Raw genomic sequence first — 20806 nt, forward strand, 5'->3', positions numbered from 1 at the left:
CAACCTCTCTTTCTTTTTTACACATACAGACTGATTCTATGCAGTCAATCCGTTTTGCTGTTCTTTAAGCCCTTTCTTTGCTTGCATATCGCTGATTGCAGGTTTGCAATGTTTTTGGCCATGTTTAGGCACATAAACATTGCCAAAAGAGTAAGTTATGAATTACACTCATGCAAAGCATTAAAGTATTGCTTATATTTGTTTCTTACGTTTGCAACTTGATTTACACCTTTACAAAACGTTTTGTGTGCATGCAATTTATTTTTATGCTTGCAATTTGACTTATGCTTTCACAAATCTTTTCTATCACTTTTGTAACTTCATTTATGCTTTTACAAATCTTACTCTGCACATGCAAACCATTTAGGCACTATTTAAAGTTATAAAATGGTTATCATTAAAATAGGCCTAGTGACGTCCCTGGACTCAACCTCGTCAGGCGTCCTGCACTTACTGTAGCGTGTCTGTGGTGGGATTACCAGAGAGCAAAAGAGAGAAAAAAACCTTTTAAATACACGTTCCACCAGGTCCTGCCTCCTTAATCTACTTACCAGCAGAAAATCCTTCAGTTAGATTTTCACAGCGAGCTGGTTTCACTCCGTAACAGTTACCCTAAGACCACCGCAGTGGTCCGATCAGCCCCGCTAGACAAATGACTGACCTGACGGAGTCCAGAGTTCATGAGTCCAACACACCCAACCTGAAAACACATGCAAGGAATAGTTCACCCCAAAATGTAATTCTGTGGTCATTTACTCACCCTGATTCCAAAACTGAATGTTGTTATTTGTCAAATCTCTAAATAGCTCAAAGTGACCAACGAAAAGTCATCAAAAAAAATTATTTACCAATAATCCTGCCATCCCCTGAAGCTTGCGTCAAGCTCGCATTCATGCCCAAAATTCAAAAATGCCACATTCAGTTGAACTAATGCTGATGCAGAAAGTCATGAGTGAGCTTTGAGTTGAATCTTGTTTGTAAACAAGGTGGAAATCCACAAAGTTAATTTGTGAAAGAACGCGCTGCTACATTATTCTCGAGGACTATTATGTTGTTAATATTAATCAAATAATAATATTGAAAAACCAGAGAAAGCCCCTAACTGCTCTTAATGTATTTATTTGTTTTTATTAGCCTACTATGTTCTTTGTTTACTTTATAATTACATTAGTTCTGTTTTAATTTTTATGACTATACCTGAATAATTACAAAAAATATGAAGCAATGTTTACTTAACTGAGAAACAGTAGGGAAACCAGGGACTAAAAATGATAATGTTTTTTTATTTTAATAGCATGCATTTTATTTTATAAAATGACAGTACTCTGTACTAAGGGTGGATGATATACCAGTTGCAGTGATACCAGATATATAGTATATACTGTTATTAGGAGAATTCATATTTGTATATATATACCTGAGCAGAATACTGAATATATAGAGGGAACACTGGTTGCTAACTACTTTTATAATGCTTTTGTGTTGCATTTTTTTTTTTTTTATCCGCTTTTCTCCCAATTTTGGAATGCCCAATTCCCACTACTTAATAGGTCCTTGTGGTGGCGCGGTTACTCACCTCAATCCGGGTGGCGGAGGACAAGTCTCAGTTGCCTCCGCTTCTGAGACCGTCAATCCGTGCATCTTATCACGTGACTCGTTGTGCATGACACAGCGGAGACTCACAGCATGTGGAGGCTCATGCTACTCTCCACGATCCACACACAACTCACCACACGCCCCATTGAGAGCGAGAACCACTAATCACGACCACGAGGAGGTTACCCAATGTGACTCTACCCTCCCTAGCAACCGGGCCAATTTAGTTGCTTAGGAGACCTGGCTGGAGTCACTCAGCACACCCTGGATTCGAACTCGCGACTCCAGGTGTGGTAGTCAGTGTCAGTACTCACTGAGATACCCAGACCCCTTGTGTTGCCTTTTTGAAGTTTGACAGACATGGTCACTGTGAATTGTGTATTTTTTTGTTGTATGGAAAAGAGCAGTTTAACCCTTAAATGCATGGGAATTTTCCCAAACACTCTTACATATTCGGGTCTTTAGAGACCCAGCACTTACAGGTGCATCTCAATAAATTAGAATGTCGTGGAAAAGTTAATTTATTTCAGTAATTCAACTCAAATTGTGAAACTCGTGTATTAAATAAATTCAATGCACACAGACTGAAGTAGTTTAAGTCTTTGGTTCTTTTAATTGTGATGATTTTGGCTCACATTTAACAAAAACCCACCAATTCACCATCTCAAAAAATTAGAATACATCATAAGACCAATAAAAAAAACATTTTTAGTGAATTGTTGGCCTTCTGGAAAGTATGTTCATTTACTGTATATGTACTCAATACTTGGTAGGGGCTCCTTTTGCTTTAATTACTGCCTCAATTCGGCGTGGCATGGAGGTGATCAGTTTGTGGCACTGCTGAGGTGGTATGGAAGCCCAGGTTTCTTTGACAGTGGCCTTCAGCTCATCTGCATTTTTTGGTCTCTTGTTTCTCATTTTCCTCTTGACAATACCCCATAGATTCTCTATGGGGTTCAGGTCTGGTGAGTTTGCTGGCCAGTCAAGCACACCAACACCATGGTCATTTAACCAACTTTTGGTGCTTTTGGCAGTGTGGGCAGGTGCCAAATCCTGCTGGAAAATGAAATCAGCATCTTTAAAAAGCTGGTCAGCAGAAGGAAGCATGAAGTGCTCCAAAATTTCTTGGTAAACGGGTGCAGTGACTTTGGTTTTCAAAAAACACAATGGACCAACACCAGCAGATGACATTGCACCCCAAATCATCACAGACTGTGGAAACTTAACACTGGACTTCAAGCAACTTGGGCTATGAGCTTCTCCACCCTTCCTCCAGACTCTAGGACCTTGGTTTCCAAATGAAATACAAAACTTGCTCTCATCTGAAAAGAGGACTTTGGACCACTGGGCAACAGTCCAGTTCTTCTTCTCCTTAGCCCAGGTAAGACGCCTCTGACGTTGTCTGTGGTTCAGGAGTGGCTTAACAAGAGGAATACGACAACTGTAGCCAAATTCCTTGACACGTCTGTGTGTGGTGGCTCTTGATGCCTTGACCCCAGCCTCAGTCCATTCCTTGTGAAGTTCACCCAAATTCTTGAATCGATTTTGCTTGACAATCCTCATAAGGCTACGGTTCTCTCGGTTGGTTGTGCATCTTTTTCTTCCACACTTTTTCCTTCCACTCAACTTTCTGTTAACATGCTTGGATACAGCACTCTGTGAACAGCCAGCTTCTTTGGCAATGAATGTTTGTGGCTTACCCTCCTTGTGAAGGGTGTCAATAATTGTCTTCTGGACAACTGTCAGATCAGCAGTCTTCCCCATGATTGTGTAGCCTAGTGAACCAAACTGAGAGACCATTTTGAAGGCTCAGGAAACCTTTGCAGGTGTTTTGAGTTGATTAGCTGATTGGCATGTCACCATATTCTAATTATTTGAGATAGTGAATTGGTGGGTTTTTGTTAAATGTGAGCCAAAATCATCACAATTAAAAGAACCAAAGACTTAAACTACTTCAGTCTGTGTGCACTGAATTTATTTAATACACAAGTTTCACAATTTGAGTTGAATTACTGAAATAAATGAACTTTTCCACGACATTCTAATTTATTGAGATGCACCTGTATATCTATCACAAATAGATCTATAAAATAACCAGATAATGTAACGTTTTCAAAATATTTTCAAGACAAATAAAATAAAATATATTTTGATTATTTTGACATTTTATTTTTCATAAATTAAAGAGGTAATGCAACAAGTCAAATCTAGAACAGGATTCATAATTTTAACATTGAAATTTCTGGCAGACAAACACATATTGAGCTACACATACGTTACACATACTGTATGTATTTTCTCAGGCAATTATTGAGTCTAAATAAATGCACAATTTACATAATTTCATTGGGATACACAAATGACAATAGTCAAATCACTCTGTTCATGTGTTAAACTTCCTATAGTTTACTTCCATGTTGTTTCGTCATCAAATAGCAATGTCAAATATAAATCTAGTCAATCACTAAAACAACAGCGCCACCTTGAGTAAGACATAGCATGCATATATGTATGTGCACATTTGTATGGAATACTGATCATTCGCCATTGTTGATAATTCATTGTTGCACAGAAAATCAATGTGATAGTATTTATAGTGAAGTGTTTATTTGTATGAATATAATACTAATTTCTCTTTCAATAAAGAAAGTAATAGATACCCTGTGATAGGACATCTGTATAGATATGAAATAATCATAAAAAAATAATTTATGGAAATGCAAAAAAATGGTGTCTGTTTGGGTGCCTCGTGTCACACTTGTTACATGTTACTGTGCAATACAATAGAGCATCACTGTCTGTTTTCATTCATTATTGGTGCTGTGTGTGTATAGCATACATAAATGAGTCAAATCACTTTTGGCTCTGTCGTTAAGCTTCTCTGCTCGGCATTGTGGGTGTCGTACCACCTGGAGACTGAGTTTTGGACAAGCATTCTGCACAAAGCCAGTGAGCCACCTCTGCACAATGCTGGTGTTGTTGACGGTGTGTTAAATGGGCCAGGTTTTGTCCTGCATTGATGTGATGCTGTACGCTAGAAATATTCAACACATTAAACAGTTGCTTTTCACATAGTGGTAAGAATTGTACACCCAGTCCATCTGTGAAATGAAAGAAAATTGGCATGCATGTGGAGCTTTCAGGGTCACTTTTAAACTTCAAATGTATTTCCATGTGATTTATCATTGTTGTACTAGATGGTTAGCCTCAGTGCAGCAGTTTGATACAAACATTATACACGCTACAAGTAGATTTTTACATTTTATGAAGAAAATGTGAGTTCTGTTTGTCCATGCATCAGTTGCAGCCACAATGATAGAGTGTTGTGAGCGGTTGGCAAGGTGTTGTTTTGAGTGTTTTGAGAAGGAATGGGCAAGATATTGAATATTCACTATATTATCGCGATGATTTTGCTGCCAATGCAAAATTAAGCACTATCGTGATCATGATTATAATGAGCTTTTTATTTGACCACAACGTTTTCTAAAAAGTGCGTCATTAGACTAATTTCACGATCCTTCAGGGCTGCACAATTAATCAGAATAACATTAAAATCGCAATATGGTCATATGCAATAACTGAACTGTAAAAGGCTGTGAATTAAATGAACACATGGTCTGTGTGTGCTTCAAAGTGAATGGGTGACGCGCTGTTCTATGTGCATGCGCGGGGCTCGTGATACGCTGTTTTCAGAGCTTTCAGAGTGGTTCTCGTGCATTGTGAAAGCAAAGAGCTGCAGGTTTAACATTTATTTTAATTTGCTTACTATGACGGGCACAGACAAAGAGTCCTAAATAAATAAAATCCCAGATGCAGTTTACTGTTCAACCAAAAGCCCAAAAATAACCAGAAAAAAATTCAGATTTGGTGCGTAACGCTGGACTTTTAAGTATAAGCAAGCCTGAAAAACACCAGGGACTCTTATTTTGAAATGTCAAATTTACTATATATATATATATATATATATATATATATACTATTGTATAAAACAAGTTTAATACTCAAAATGTCTAACTTGACTGTGTCTCACAATAATGAATCAGTAGGCTATTATAATAATATAAAAATGTGTTCCAAAAATATATGTAGGTAAATAAATATTTTTATTACTGTGTTGTTGTATATTGGGGCATGTAAATAAAAATGATTAAATATCATTATTGTGTTCATTTAGCGTAAAGCATGTCTTAATTATTTTTTACTAGATTTTTAATTGCATGCATGAAACTTTTTGAATCTACAGTATGCAGCATAAATGAGTGTATCCCCTATGAAACCTAACAAATTCAGCTCTTTCTCTTTACAAATAAGACATAGTTGGTGTTCATGTATAATGTAATGTTTAAGCAACTCTGGTTTATCAGATACTAATGAAACATGTCAATGCTAAACAAGAAAAAATGACTTTATCAAAATGATTAAAGGCCATGTTGCAAAAAAAAAAAGCAAAAAAAAAAAAAAAAAAAAGCACACCCTCCTGTTACAATATAAGTTAAGTATAAAAAAGTTACAATATAAAACTTAATTAAATGTTTTCTGGTGCTAGTTAAGGGACGTTGATGAGCAGATTATTCTTTTGAACCATCACACTCAAATAGACGTAATTGGTTAAAGTGTAAGAGTGTTACTTAACCCATTGAATCACTCTCAGACTCAATGCTGACAACAGATGGACCACATGGGAGAGAATTGTCAAGTAAATGAAGAAAATGATTTAATTGCACAAAAGGGGACACTGGCACAAGAGTATTAGCAAATCACTGTTATTGAGTCAAAACACAGTACAGCAATTCAAAAAGGATAGACTTGCTTCCTGAAATGTTCAGAACGTCGCTGTAAGCTTTCACCTCATTTGCTAAGAATCACCAAGCACGTGCCACAGAGCTGGCAAAAGCTGTGGGAGGCCAAACTGGAGTGACCGTTTCATCTTACACAGTAAGACGCACTCTGCAAAGAAGTGGAATGCATGGTGTCATCCACGCATGAAGGCACTGCAGAACCCAAAGCATAAAAAAGCTTGTTTGAGAATCTATAAGCTGGTCTCATGAGTCCAAAATATATGCATGCATGGCGTCACACGGGGAGGAGTATAGTGGGACGTGCATGGTACCCACAGTGATGTACAGTGGTCATAAAGTTCTTATATGGGGATTTGCTGAAGGTGTGGGGGAATTGCACTTCATCAGTGGCATCATGAATTCACAGATGTTCAGCAAAATCATAAAAGAGAAGATGCCACCCTCTCTCCAACCCTGGGCTGTCGGGCACATTTTTACCATGACAATGACCCTAAACATTATTCCAAAGCCACTGCTGCATTCCTATGGATAAACAAGATAGTATATCACCCAACCTCAACCTTATTTGAGCACCTGTGGGGTGCAATTAAACATCAGAGTACTCACGGAGGTCATCCTCCAGGAGTGGAACAGGATAGATGTGACAATATGTCATGAACTTGTACACTTGATGTCAAGAAGGGTCAGAGCAGTATTTAAAAGTTATGGAGTACTAAGATATTACACACTATTCAAGGGTGTACTCATTTTTGCCACCCTTTACTTAAGCAAAGCTGCCTATTTTCATTATTTTACAGATTTAAAAAAAGGTTGAAATACACTATATTGCCAAAAGTATTCGCTCATCTGCCTTTAGACGCATATGAACTTAAGTGACATCCCATTCTTAATCCATAGGGTTTAATATGACGTCGGCCCACCCTTTGCAGCTATAACAGCTTCAACTCTTCTGGGAAGGCTTTCCACAAGGTTTAGGAGTGTGTTTATGGGAATTTTTGACCATTCTTCCAGAAGCGCATTTGTGAGGTCAGACACTGATGTTGGATGAGAAGGCCTGGCTCGCAGTCTTCGCTCTAATTCATCCCAAAGGTGCTCTATCGGGTTGAGGTCAGGACTCTGTGTAGGCCAGTCAAGTTCTTCCACACCAAACTCGCTCATCCATGTCTTTATGGACCTTGATTTGTGCACTGGTGCGCAGTCATGTTGGAACAGGAAGGGGCCATCCCCAAACTGTTCCCACAAAGTTGGGAGCATGGAATTGTCCAAAATCTCTTGGTATGCTGAAGCATTCAGAGTTCCTTTCACTGGAACTAAGGGGCCAAGCCCAGCTCCTGAAAAACAACCCCACACCATAATCCCCCCCTCCACCAAACTTCACAGTTGGCACAATGCAGTCAGACAAGTACCGTTCTCCTGGCAACTGCCAAACCCAGACTCATCCATCAGATTGCCAGATGGAGAAGCGTGATTCGTCACTCCAGAGAACGTGTCTCCACTACTCTAGAGTCCAGTGGCGGCGTGCTTTACACCACTGCATCCGACGCTTTGCATTGCACTTGGTGATGTATGGCTTGGATGCAGCTGCTCGGCCATGGAAACCCATTCCATGAAGCTCTCTACGCACTGTTCTTGAACTAATCTGAAGGCCACATGAACTTTGGAGGTCTGTAGCGATTGACTGCAGAAAGTTGGCGACCTCTGCGCACTATGCGCCTCAGCATCCGCTGACCCCGCTCTGTCATTTTACGTGGCCTACCACTTCGTGGCTGAGTTGCTGTCATTCCCAATCGCTTCCACTTTGTTATAATACCACTGACAGTTGACTGTGGAATATTTAGTAGCGAGGAAATTTCACGACTGGACTTGTTGCACAGGTGGCATCCTATCACAGTACCACTCTGGAATTCACTGAGCTCCTGAGAGCGGCCCATTCTTTCACAAATGTTTGTAGAAGCAGTCTGCATGCCTAGGTGCTTCATTTTATACACCTGTGGCCATGGAAGTGATTGGAACACCTGAATTCAATTATTTGGATGGGTGAGCGAATACTTTTGGCAATATAGTGTAGATCCCAAGGAGACTGGGCCTACTTAAAAACATTCTCATTGTTCAACAAGCACTTTGTTGAAGGTCCAAATCAAGCCCAGTTCAGTGGTTAACATGAAACACTTCAGACCTGGTTTGAGGTCAGTGGAGTTTTTTACTCAATTTTACTCATGCAGGCTTGTAGTATTAGCCATCAGCGGCCTTATTACTGGATGGATATTCTGTTCACCTCCTGTCAGAGAAAGAAAAATGTGTTTTTATATCCCGGTGGCTGTCAAACATTCACTTTAGCCCGTGACGGATGGCGTGACGTGTGTTTATATGTGTTCTGCAGGTGAGCTCACTGGGGTCTTTTGCAGACAAGGTCACACCTCATAAATTTAGAAACGTGTTTACAAATATGGGAAGTGCATGTTTTCATCACAGAGGAGGGAAAATATTGCAGCCACTTCGACACTGCTGAGGAAGCTTTGAGTTCTGAAAGTTACAATGTTTTCATAGGATCTCAAAAGATCTGAAGATTGATTCTTCATGATATGAGCCTTTCAATTGAATTAAATTATCCTGAAGAGATGGTTTACTGACTCACTGGGACACTTTAAACGGCATCATCTCTTGCACTCCTGATCCGATTGCTTCATTGCAGGGGTTTTGGCGTGGCAGGAGGTGAATACGTCATTGCAGACTCTCTATGTGCTGTAAACCTGGGCGTAATTATAGTCTGCGTACCTTGTCCAGAGGGAGAACTACTTATGTTTTTTTGCTTGTTCTGAAGTTCAACCTGTTTTTTTACATCCTACTTTGTCAGACAAAACAAAAACAATCTGCTTCAAAATTCCACATAAAATATTTATTATTATTTTTAATTTTTTTCAAAAGAAAACAATGCTCCATATGGGTATGTAATGTCTACTTCTCACAATCCAGTACATTTGTGATGGATAAAATGAAGTCCCGTCCTACATTTTATTCTCGTTGAATTACCTGTTCACTCTGAAAACAGTATGTCACTTTATTAAAGCCAAACGGGTTGTGAAAAGGCCTGCACATTTATTTGAAATAAAATCGAAATTGCTATATGACCTTGTGCGATTAATTAAACCGCAAAGGGCTGCTTTAATTAATTAAATCAATAGGCAAGAATTTATTACGGCAATATATTGCTATTGTATAATAATAATAATAATTTTTATTATTATTGTTTTCATAAAATTGTAAACTCTCTCTGTAATAATTCCTTAATAATAATAATAATAATAATAATAATAAATAATGAACAGGTACACAGTGGACAGGAGCAATGTGAGAATAAAGAAAGTGTTTTTTCCCGTTTTATTTATTTATTTGTTTGTTTGTTCTTGACTGAAGTGAAAGAAGTCAGAGTTTTGTTCTTTTAAGAGGACACCCTTAATGTGTAACTCTTTCTATTGCCAGTAGAGAATGGGCAAAACTATACTTCATTTTGGTCTAAAGGAATCACTTACTAGTTGATTTAAATGCATATTATATCGCAGTTTAAACCGCAAATGCAATATAATTTTCTGTCCATATCGTGGACTAGTTGTACAGCCGTTTCATCTTGACCTTTAAACTTTTAAAGGGATAGTTCACCCAAAAATGAAAATTCTCTCATCATTTACTCACCCTCATGATATCCCAGATGTGTATGACTTTCTTTCTTCAGCAGAATACAAATGAAGATTTTTAAAAGAATATCTCAGCTCTGTAGGTCCATACAATGCAAGTGAATGGTGACCAGAACTTTGAATCTCCATAAAGCACATAAAGGCAGCATAAAAGTAATCCATAAAACTCCAGTGGTTTAATCCATGTCTTCAGAAGGAATATGATTGGTGTGGGTGAGAGACAGATCAATATTAAAGTCCTTTTTTACTATAAATCTCCACTTTCACTTTCACATTCTTCTTTTTTTTGTTTTTGTCAATTTGCATTCTTTGTGCATATCGCCACCTACTGGGCAGTAAAAAAATTACTTAAATATTGATCTGTTTCTCACCCACACCTATCATGTCACTTCTGAAAACATGGATTAAACCACTGGAGTCATATGGATTACTTTTATGCTGCCTTTATGTGCTTTTTGGAGCTTCAAAGTTCTGGCAACCAAAGTTTGCTGGTCTTAACAGCTCTTCCAGTCTAGTCAGGCTGTTCTGGTTTGCTGGCTTTAGAGAGGTTTTGGTCGGGTTTGCAGACCAATGAAGTATTTTTACTTCTAGATTTGCCACAAACTACAACAATCTCAAATAAAGCAGAACAGAAATGTTTTTGAAAGTCTGAAAAATACTTTTTTTTGATTACACCAATTAGTATTTTTCAGTGTGTAATGGACTGAAGCTCATTAAGTCAGACGTGGTTGAAGCGGTCAGAGCATGAGTTTAAAGTGATGATGCCTTTGAAGATGTTTGGAAGATCCGACAGATGAGTGCTAAGAAGATTATGTTGTGATTGTTATAATTAGTCATTATGTGCAAAGGGCAGAAGTTAAGAGACGGAGAGAGGAACATGTTTGCAAAGATGCTCATTCGCCGTCGTCGTTACAATGTATTGCATGTAATTCTTCTAAACATTTTATACAGTTTTATACATTAAAATCACTTCTCAGACATTCGAGATTAAGTGCTGTATCTGACTTTGTCTTGTCTGATCTTAGTATCTTAGATATGATTGGACCGTTTTCTCAGAAGAAGAAAAACATTTTCATTTTGTCATTTGTTGGAGTACATCAGCATATAGTTGGAGTCAAAGAGAGAGTCAAAAAACCAGCACAAAAACAGCTGAGAAGAAATAAGTGCATTTTGATGTCCAGTCTATTTAATGTATGAACAAATATCTTTGCTCGAGTTGTGCCGACATGTTTTAGCGACTGAATTGAACATGTTCACAATGACCACAAGAAACAAATGGGTTAAGAGACTGAGTTCATTGAGGTCAAAAGATTTCCGGCCTTTCATGTATTTTTTGCATGTCCTCACAGCACAGAAGGAATCCTCAGCCTCACATTAAATTAATGATTCACCCAAAAATGAATTACTCACCCTCATGTTGTTCCAAACATCACATTTACCTGGCAACCACTCACATCACCCTTGCATCGTGGCGACTTTTGCACAGAATTGAAAATCTAATGATGTAGTGTTGTTTCTGTTTTTGTATCACTACATTAAGTCTAAATATATACAATAATACTGGATGATTACTGTATTCATTTAACTTGTTAGTACACGCCCATCAATGCTGCATTTACACTTTTTATTGCTTGCAGCTTGTTTGCATTAGCGTTGCCATTGTTAGTGTCTCGTTCTTTTAGTGATTGTTGACAGCTGTCTTCATAAGCCCAGCGTTTCACAAAATATGAGCTGTTGGCAGTATGATGTTTGTAACAATGCCAAAAGTGGCTTAAAGGCTTCAGCCTCCAAAATATTCTTTGAGTTTCTGGGGAGCATCAGAAAATTTTCATTATCAACATGAAATCAGAATAGACGCTATTTTACATTCTTTTTACTTTTTTTGCAGTGCACTTTCTTTGAAATGTAATAGCTTGCTCCTGTTAATCAATAGTTCTTCAGAAAATGTTTTAGACATGTATGCTTGGTTGAGTTGTGAATGATGTTTCTGTGTGACTTCAAACATTTTTAGGTGTGTATATAGTTCCCAGTTTTTCAGCTGTTCAGATTTCAGGATTGTCTGACAGTTTTCTCTGTGTGTCACACAGGTTGATGAAATCTACCATGATGAATCTCTGGGAACAAACATCAACATCGTGCTGGTGCGAATGATTTTGGTGGGATATCGTCAGGTGAGTGTAGAACTTTTTGCATACTTCAGCTGGGTTTATTATTATGTGTTTATCAAGTTTAACAGACTGTACTGTTCACGCTTTTTTTTTTATGCCAGAGAGTATTATACAAAAAATCAAAAATGCAAATCGACGCCAATAAGCCTTACATCATGCTTTCAATAAGTGCGATACAGCAGGTTTCCAGTTACAAGTAATTAAAACCGAAGCCGCAAATGCTGCGTGGTGCAACAAAATCTCCAGTTATGTGGAGTGGTATTTTTGCACCAATTTACATGATGCACTTATAATCAAATAATGATTAAATTCTAAAGAATACAGTTTATAATGTAAAATTATATTTAACAAGACAGTACATGTAATTTTACAGTGAAATAAAATAAATATGGGTTTTAGTAATAAATTGTATTATGTTTAACAAGACAATATATGTAATTTTATAGTAAAATATTGTAAAAAAAAATGTAAAAAATAAATAAAAGAATTTAAGTAAAAATTATGATTTACCTTATAGTTAACAGTGAAAAAGTATATGATGTTTAACAAGACAATATATGTAATTTTATAGTAAAATATTGTAAAAAAAAAAACAAAAATACAAAAATGTAAAAAGTAAAAAGTATGATTTACCTTAGTTTACACAATGTATATTATGTTTAACAAGAAAATACATGTAATTTTATTGTAAAATTTTTTTTTAAGAAATAAAAATAGGACTTACCTTATAGTTAACAGTGAAAAATTATATATATTATATATACTATGTTTAACGAGACAATACATGTAATTTTATTGTAAAGTATTGAAAATATATATATATATATATATATATATATATATATATATATATATATATATATATATATATATTTATTTTTTTTTTTTTTTTAAAGTAAAACATATGATTTACCTTATAGTTTACACAATTTATATTATGTTTAACAAGATAATACATGTAATTGCATGTTAAAATATTGTGGAAAAAAGGCTTACTAAGCAACCAATTGGCCCGGTTGCTAGGGAGGGTAGAGTCACATGGGGTAACCTCCTCGTGGTCACTATAATGTGGTTCTCGCTCTCCATGGGGCGCGTGGTGAGTTGTGCGTGGACGCCGCGGAGAATAGCGTGAAGCCTCCACACGCGCTAGGTCTCCACGGTAACGCACTCAATAAGCCACGCGATAAGATGCGCGGATTGACGGTCTCAGACACGGAGGCAACTGAGTTTCGTCCTCCGCTACCCGGATTGAGGCGAGTCACTACGCCACCATGAGGACTTTGTGCGCATTTTTGGGCACTCAAGATTAGGGAGAAAATGATGTAAATGATGTTTGATTTTCCTTATACTTTACGTTGAAAATTAAAATGGTTTCACAAGACAGTTCATGTACTTTTACAGCAAACAATTGTTAAAATTATGGTGGAAAACAATAATTGGACATTCCCAGATGTCCATGTATAACCCATCACATTTGATTATATTGTATTGAAAAAAAATTTTTTTTTAATAATTTATGTTTTATGTTACATTTTATGTAGTTTATTTAATGCTTATTGCATTATTTAATGACACATTTGGTAGTGAACTATAAAACATAGGACACCAAAATGACATCCTGCATATGTATTTTTTATGGTGAATTTATGACAACAACAGCTGCCATTTTTTACCACAAATTTAACAGGATTTTTACAGTGAATATTCCTTGTGCATGTAAACACAGTCACTGAGAGAGATTTACATCCAGTAATGAGTAACTCTTGAGTTTGTTGTGAATCCAGAAGAGCTTTTAAACTGTGTGTGTGCTTACATACAAGTATCCGTGTGTGTGTGTCGCCCTGCTTCCCAGCAGGCATTAAAGTATTCCACTTGACTCTCTGTCATGCACGCTGAAAGATTAATGCTGACACCTTATGCCAGCGTGAATGCAGCAACACGCCAATCCAGTGCACATATGGCCTCATTGCACACAAGATGCTGCATTCATTCCTTACAGCAGATTGATTTTTCTGTACGTGTCACTTCAGAGATGTAATTTTATGAATGCTTGTGTTTATACTTTGATGTAAAATGTAATTTGAATTTCCACTGCATTATTCCAGCACATGGCATTTTACCTTCATGTGTAAACTTGGGCACATGTTCTTTGTCAGCACACGTCCATCAGGCCTTTTCAGAAAACCTTTCCCATTGGCTGAATAAATAGCTTGAGAGCTGGCAAAACACAACAGTGTTTTAAGAAAATGCAGAGAAGTTAGTCTGGCAGTACCAGGTCAACCAAAGTACCGGGTTGATACAGTGAGCACTAATTAGGCAGAAATAGTTGCCTAGGTGGTAACACTTTACATTAACGTTGCATTTGTTAACATTAGTTAATGCATTAGTTAATGTGAACTAACAAGGGACAGTGCCTCATTAATGTTAATTCATACGAAGGCCTATAATAATATATAGTGTATATACAACTAACACATTTCTCAACTTTAAAAGGTGTATATGATAACATTCATTGTGGAGGAGAAAAGTCACACCTATATTCCTGGGTGATATTTTACTTAATTACTTAGTGAAAACCCTTTGATTATCATCAATTAACGCATTACTAATGTTTGACGCTTAATTAATGATAAATAATGATAATTAAGTATTTATAATGCATATTTATGAACCTTATTGTAAAGTGGAAACCACCTGAACATTAATTAATCCTTTACTAATGATTGTTGACTCTTAGTTAATGATAAATAATGATAATAAAATATTTATAATGCATATTTATGAACCTTATTGTAAAGTGGAAACCATCTGAACATTAATTAATCCTTTACTAATGATTGTTGACTCTTAGTTAATGATAAATAATGATAATTAAGTATTTATAATGCATATTTATGAACCATATTGTAAAGTGGAAACCATCTGAACATTAATTAATCCTTTACTAATGATTGTTGACTCTTAGTTAATGATAAATAATGATAATTAAGTATATATAATGCATATTTTGAACCATATTGTAAAATGGAAACCATCTGAACATTAATTAATCCTTTACTAATGATTGTTGACTCTTAGTTAATGATAAATAATGATAATTAAGTATTTATAATGCATATTTATGAACCTTACTGTAAAGTGGAAACCATCTGAACATTAATTAATCCTTTACTAATGATTGTTGACTCTTAGTTAATGATAAATTATGATAATTAAGTATTTATAATGCATATTTATTAACCTTATTGTAAAGTGCAAACCATCTGAACATTAATTAATCCTTTACTAATGATTGTTGACTCTTAATTAATGATAAATAATGATAATAAAGTATTTATAATGCATATTTATGAACCTTACTGTAAAGTGGAAACCATCTGAACATTAATTAATCCTTTACTAATGATTGTTGACGCTTAATTAATGATAAATAATGATAATTAAGTATTTATAATGCATATTTATGAACCTTATTGTAAAGTGGAAACCATCTGAACATTAATTAATCCTTTACTAATGATTGTTGACTCTTAGTTAATGATAAATTATGATAATTAAGTATTTATAATGCATATTTATTAACCTTATTGTAAAGTGCAAACCATCTGAACATTAATTAATCCTTTACTAATGATTGTTGACTCTTAATTAATGATAAATAATGATAATAAAGTATTTATAATGCATATTTATGAACCTTACTGTAAAGTGGAAACCATCTGAACATTAATTAATCCTTTACTAATGATTGTTGACTCTTAGTTAATGATAAATAATGATAATTAAGTATTTATAATGCATATTTATGAACCTTACTGTAAAATGGAAACCATCTGAACATTAATTAATCCTTTACTAATGATTGTTGACTCTTAGTTAATGATAAATAATGATAATTAAGTATTTATAATGCATATTTATTAACCTTATTGTAAAATGGAAACCATCTGAACATTAATTAATCCTTTACTAATGATTGTTGACTCTTAGTTAATGATAATGATAATTAAGTATTTATAATGCATATTTATGAACCTTATTGTAAAGTGGAAACCATTTGAACATCAATTAATACTTTACTAATGTTTATTGACTCTTAGTTAATGATAAATAATGATAATTAAGTATTTATAATGCATATTTATGAACCTTATTGTAAAGTGGAAACCACCTGAACATTAATTAATCCTTTACTAATGATTGTTGACTCTTAGTTAATGATAAATAATGATAATAAAATATTTATAATGCATATTTATGAACCTTATTGTAAAGTGGAAACCATCTGAACATTAATTAATCCTTTACTAATGATTGTTGACTCTTAGTTAATGATAAATAATGATAATTAAGTATTTATAATGCATATTTATGAACCATATTGTAAAGTGGAAACCATCTGAACATTAATTAATCCTTTACTAATGATTGTTGACTCTTAGTTAATGATAATGATAATTAAGTATTTATAATGCATATTTATGAACCTTACTGTAAAGTGGAAACCATCTGAACATTAATTAATCCTTTACTAATGATTGTTGACTCTTAGTTAATGATAAATAATGATAATTAAGTATTTATAATGCATATTTATGAACCTTACTGTAAAATGGAAACCATCTGAACATTAATTAATCCTTTACTAATGATTGTTGACTCTTAGTTAATGATAAATAATGATAATAAAATATTTATAATGCATATTTATGAACCTTATTGTAAAGTGGAAACCATCTGAACATTAATTAATCCTTTACTAATGATTGTTGACTCTTAGTTAATGATAAATAATGATAATTAAGTATTTATAATGCATATTTATGAACCATATTGTAAAGTGGAAACCATCTGAACATTAATTAATCCTTTACTAATGATTGTTGACTCTTAGTTAATGATAATGATAATTAAGTATTTATAATGCATATTTATGAACCTTACTGTAAAGTGGAAACCATCTGAACATTAATTAATCCTTTACTAATGATTGTTGACTCTTAGTTAATGATAAATAATGATAATTAAGTATTTATAATGCATATTTATGAACCTTACTGTAAAATGGAAACCATCTGAACATTAATTAATCCTTTACTAATGATTGTTGACTCTTAGTTAATGATAATGATAATTAAGTATTTATAATGCATATTTATGAACCTTATTGTAAAGTGGAAATCATTTGAACATCAATTAATACTTTACTAATGATTGCTGACTCTTAATTAATGATAAATAATAGTAATAATAATAATCATGAGGTATAACTGTCAAGTAAACGTTATTAAAATACATTCCTTACACCTTGAGGTCATGAGTATAAACATCTTAATTATTAATTTCAATAAAGTTTTCAAACAATTTCCCAAGGTAAAAATATTTTTGACTAATCTCATTAATTAATCAAAATAATCTAATTAATAATCTAATTAAAGACTCAAGAATATCAAGATGTTTTCTTAGGGTTACACCAAATGACCTGAACAAAAGGTGCCTTTTCATTAAAATATCAAAATATTGGTATTTAATTATATGACAAAATAATTTTATGTTTTTTGTCACATGACAACAAAATGGATAAATAACTACAGCACATGTTGGTTACACCACCTGACTTCAAATATTTTTTTATTTTTTTATTTATTTCTATTCTCCAGAAAGCACTACTCAGGACAGCATTTCTTTTGTCAAGAATTTTAGCTTTTACCGAGACCTTTTGTTTATCTCCAGACGGTTACACCACTTGACATGTTTTACTTTAAGCTTCAGAAAAAATATCAAAATGATTTTGAACTCAGTAACTGAAAACATGTTCGTCATAGAAGAGGTCTAATAAAGTCATTTTTTTTTTATTTAATTTTTTATGTATTTTTGAATAATTTAATAGATTGGGACAAAAAAATGAGTGTCACGTCATTGACCAAGTTGCCTTTTAATTATTTACATTAAGCATTGTTTTTTCCCTCTTGACCTCATCAGAGCAGACCTGCCACACACCACTGGAGAAGCACTGATCTAGACTAAACAAGTGTCGTGTCTTGTAGTCTTAATTTGTTTGTTTTCTCTGTTTAGTCTGTCAGTCTGATTGAACGCGGGAATCCGTCACGAAGTCTGGAGCAGGTGTGTCGCTGGGCAAACACCCAGCAGAGACTCGACCCCGATCACGCCGAGCATCACGACCACGCCATCTTCCTCACCAGGCAAGATTTTGGTCCCGCAGGTATGCAAGGTACTGTGTTTCCCTCGATCGAGGCTGTGCAGAGTAAGTGCTTATTTCTGCTAATGTTCTCTCATGGTTGGCATCAACGTTCCAGTAACGCTGGTCTGGAACAACAGCATCAAACAGACTGCATTCCAGACCAAGTACACTGAGCATTTGATGCCAACCTGTAACAACCAAAAAAAACTCTTTAAGCGAAGGAGAGTTTTTGGCATGTAGAGAAAAACGGAAATGCTAATCGTGTTTGTCAGTAGTTGTGCACGGTCAACATTCGTTAATACTAATGCCATTATATTTTTTTCATTCGTTTTTTCATTAGCCATTAAATTAACCATTTTAAATTACACTTATGTTGTAATAATTTTGCATGCATGCTATTACAACCAAGTGGATTAAAGGATTAAACAGTTAATTCTAGTGACTGAGTTACTGTGTACTTTAGTCAGGGTAGATGTCATATTTAATCAGATGCAATTTAATTTGACATACAGTTCGTTCAGTGTGTTATATTGTTGTGTTGATTTTTAAGTCGATAAAACACTGAAAATCCAGTGGGTCATCACTGCACGGTAAACACACCACTAGCCCAACACAACGGCATTGAATCAGTTGGGGCGGGACTGTTTTTTTGACCAATGAAAGACAAGGGGAGTGGTCAGGAAAACACACTTCAGCTTTAAGACAGTATAACATATTAACCCTTAAATGCATGGTGATTTTCCCAAACACTCTTACATATTCGTGTCTTTAGAGACCAGGCACGTATATCTATAAAAAAAAATGGGTCTACAAAATGCATAGATAGTGTAACATTTTCAAAATATTTTCAAGACAATTCTGAAAATAATACAATAAAATATATTTTGATGTTTTATTTTTCATAAATCAAAGAGATAATGCAACAAATCAGGACAAATCTAGAACAGGATTCATGACGTTCACACTGAAAATTCATGAGATGCAACTGGCGGTCAAACACATATTGAGCTACACATAAGTTGCACATACTATGTATCGTCTCAGCCACTTATTGAGTCTAAATGGATGCACAACTCACTGTAATTTCATTGGTACACACAAATGACAGTCAAATCATACTGTTCATGTGTTAAACTTGCTATAGTTTACTTTCATGTTGTTTCTTCATCAAATAGCAATGTCAAATGTAAATCTAGTCAATCACTGAAACAACAGCGCCTTCTAATAGATATGAAATAATAAAAAAATATATTATTTATGGAAGTGCACAAAAAATATATATATATATTTAAAAAAAAATTCTTATTTTTTTTTTAATTATTTTTTAAATTATTTTTTATTTATTTTTTACTCTATTTATAAGAGACAGACTGAGGAATACTAAACAGGTGTGGGCACAACTCCAAAAAATGGATGAGGTACAGGGGTTGGAATGAGGTCCCGGGTCTCTAAAGACCCGAGGTGTGCGTTAAAGAGTTAATCTGTCTTATTTTTAATTCCGTCGAATTAAATACGGCATCTACCCTGACTAAGGTCCATTGAAGTTGAAATAACATTTAAAAGCTGTTTCACTAAAATGTATTAACTTATGATAATCATTCAAACTATTAAGTTGTTTTTTCCTTTGCATTAAAAAAAAAAAAATCAAATGAGTAAAAACAAAAAACTTTAAAATAAAAAAATGTATCAGCTTGTCCCCGCCTATGTTATTAATTTGTCCGTTTTTAATTTCATATTTTGTGCAAAAAAAGGTGAAAATCCACATTTAATAAGAGATCATTCAAATGGAGTGTATTATTTGTATTAGACTGCTGTAGTTAGTAAAATTAGAATGATATTTACTTTTTCCATGTGAGCTTCTGGAAAAATAAATAAAGATATCTCTAGTGAAAAGTAAAACTAGATGTCAGATATTAAAGCACAGCTTCATACAGTGTAATTGGACACTTAACCCACATAAAATGTGTGTGAATGTTATTGCATCAGAAAATAAAATACTAAAGCAAAGAAATGAAAAAATGAGCTTCACTTTTCTAATCATTTTTGCTCAATGACTTTTAATCAATTGGTGTTCTGGTGATTTTAGTGGATGTACAAAGTCATTTCCCCTTAAGTTCACACATGGCTAACTCAACATGTCTTCATATATCAATTTTTTTCTTCTACTTGTCAAATGTTTTGCTTGAACATTGAGTTTGTGCCATTTTTATTTTAAAATAAATGACACTTTCATAATTGGTTATCTAATGCATTGACATTCAGGCATTTTAAAGTGCACTGTAAATAAAGATAAATGAATAATTCATGTATTAATACTCTGATCGTACACTGGTCTTCAAGCAAACCCAT

The 20806-nt window shown here is 34.5% G+C and overlaps 1 protein-coding gene across 1 annotated transcript in view; it reads left to right on the forward strand.

Annotated features, from left to right (window-relative positions):
• Window positions 1-20806, forward strand: part of LOC127426644 (A disintegrin and metalloproteinase with thrombospondin motifs 14) — an 83083-nt gene that overhangs the window by 22899 nt on the left and 39378 nt on the right. Inside the window, exons 5-6 of the mRNA XM_051673582.1 lie at window positions 12175-12258; window positions 18331-18487. Coding sequence (XP_051529542.1) covers window positions 12175-12258; window positions 18331-18487 — 241 coding nt within the window. The remainder of the gene's footprint in view (window positions 1-12174; window positions 12259-18330; window positions 18488-20806) is intronic.

Source organism: Myxocyprinus asiaticus, chromosome 36 (assembly GCF_019703515.2).
Source record: "Myxocyprinus asiaticus isolate MX2 ecotype Aquarium Trade chromosome 36, UBuf_Myxa_2, whole genome shotgun sequence".
Classification (NCBI taxonomy): domain Eukaryota; kingdom Metazoa; phylum Chordata; class Actinopteri; order Cypriniformes; family Catostomidae; genus Myxocyprinus; species Myxocyprinus asiaticus.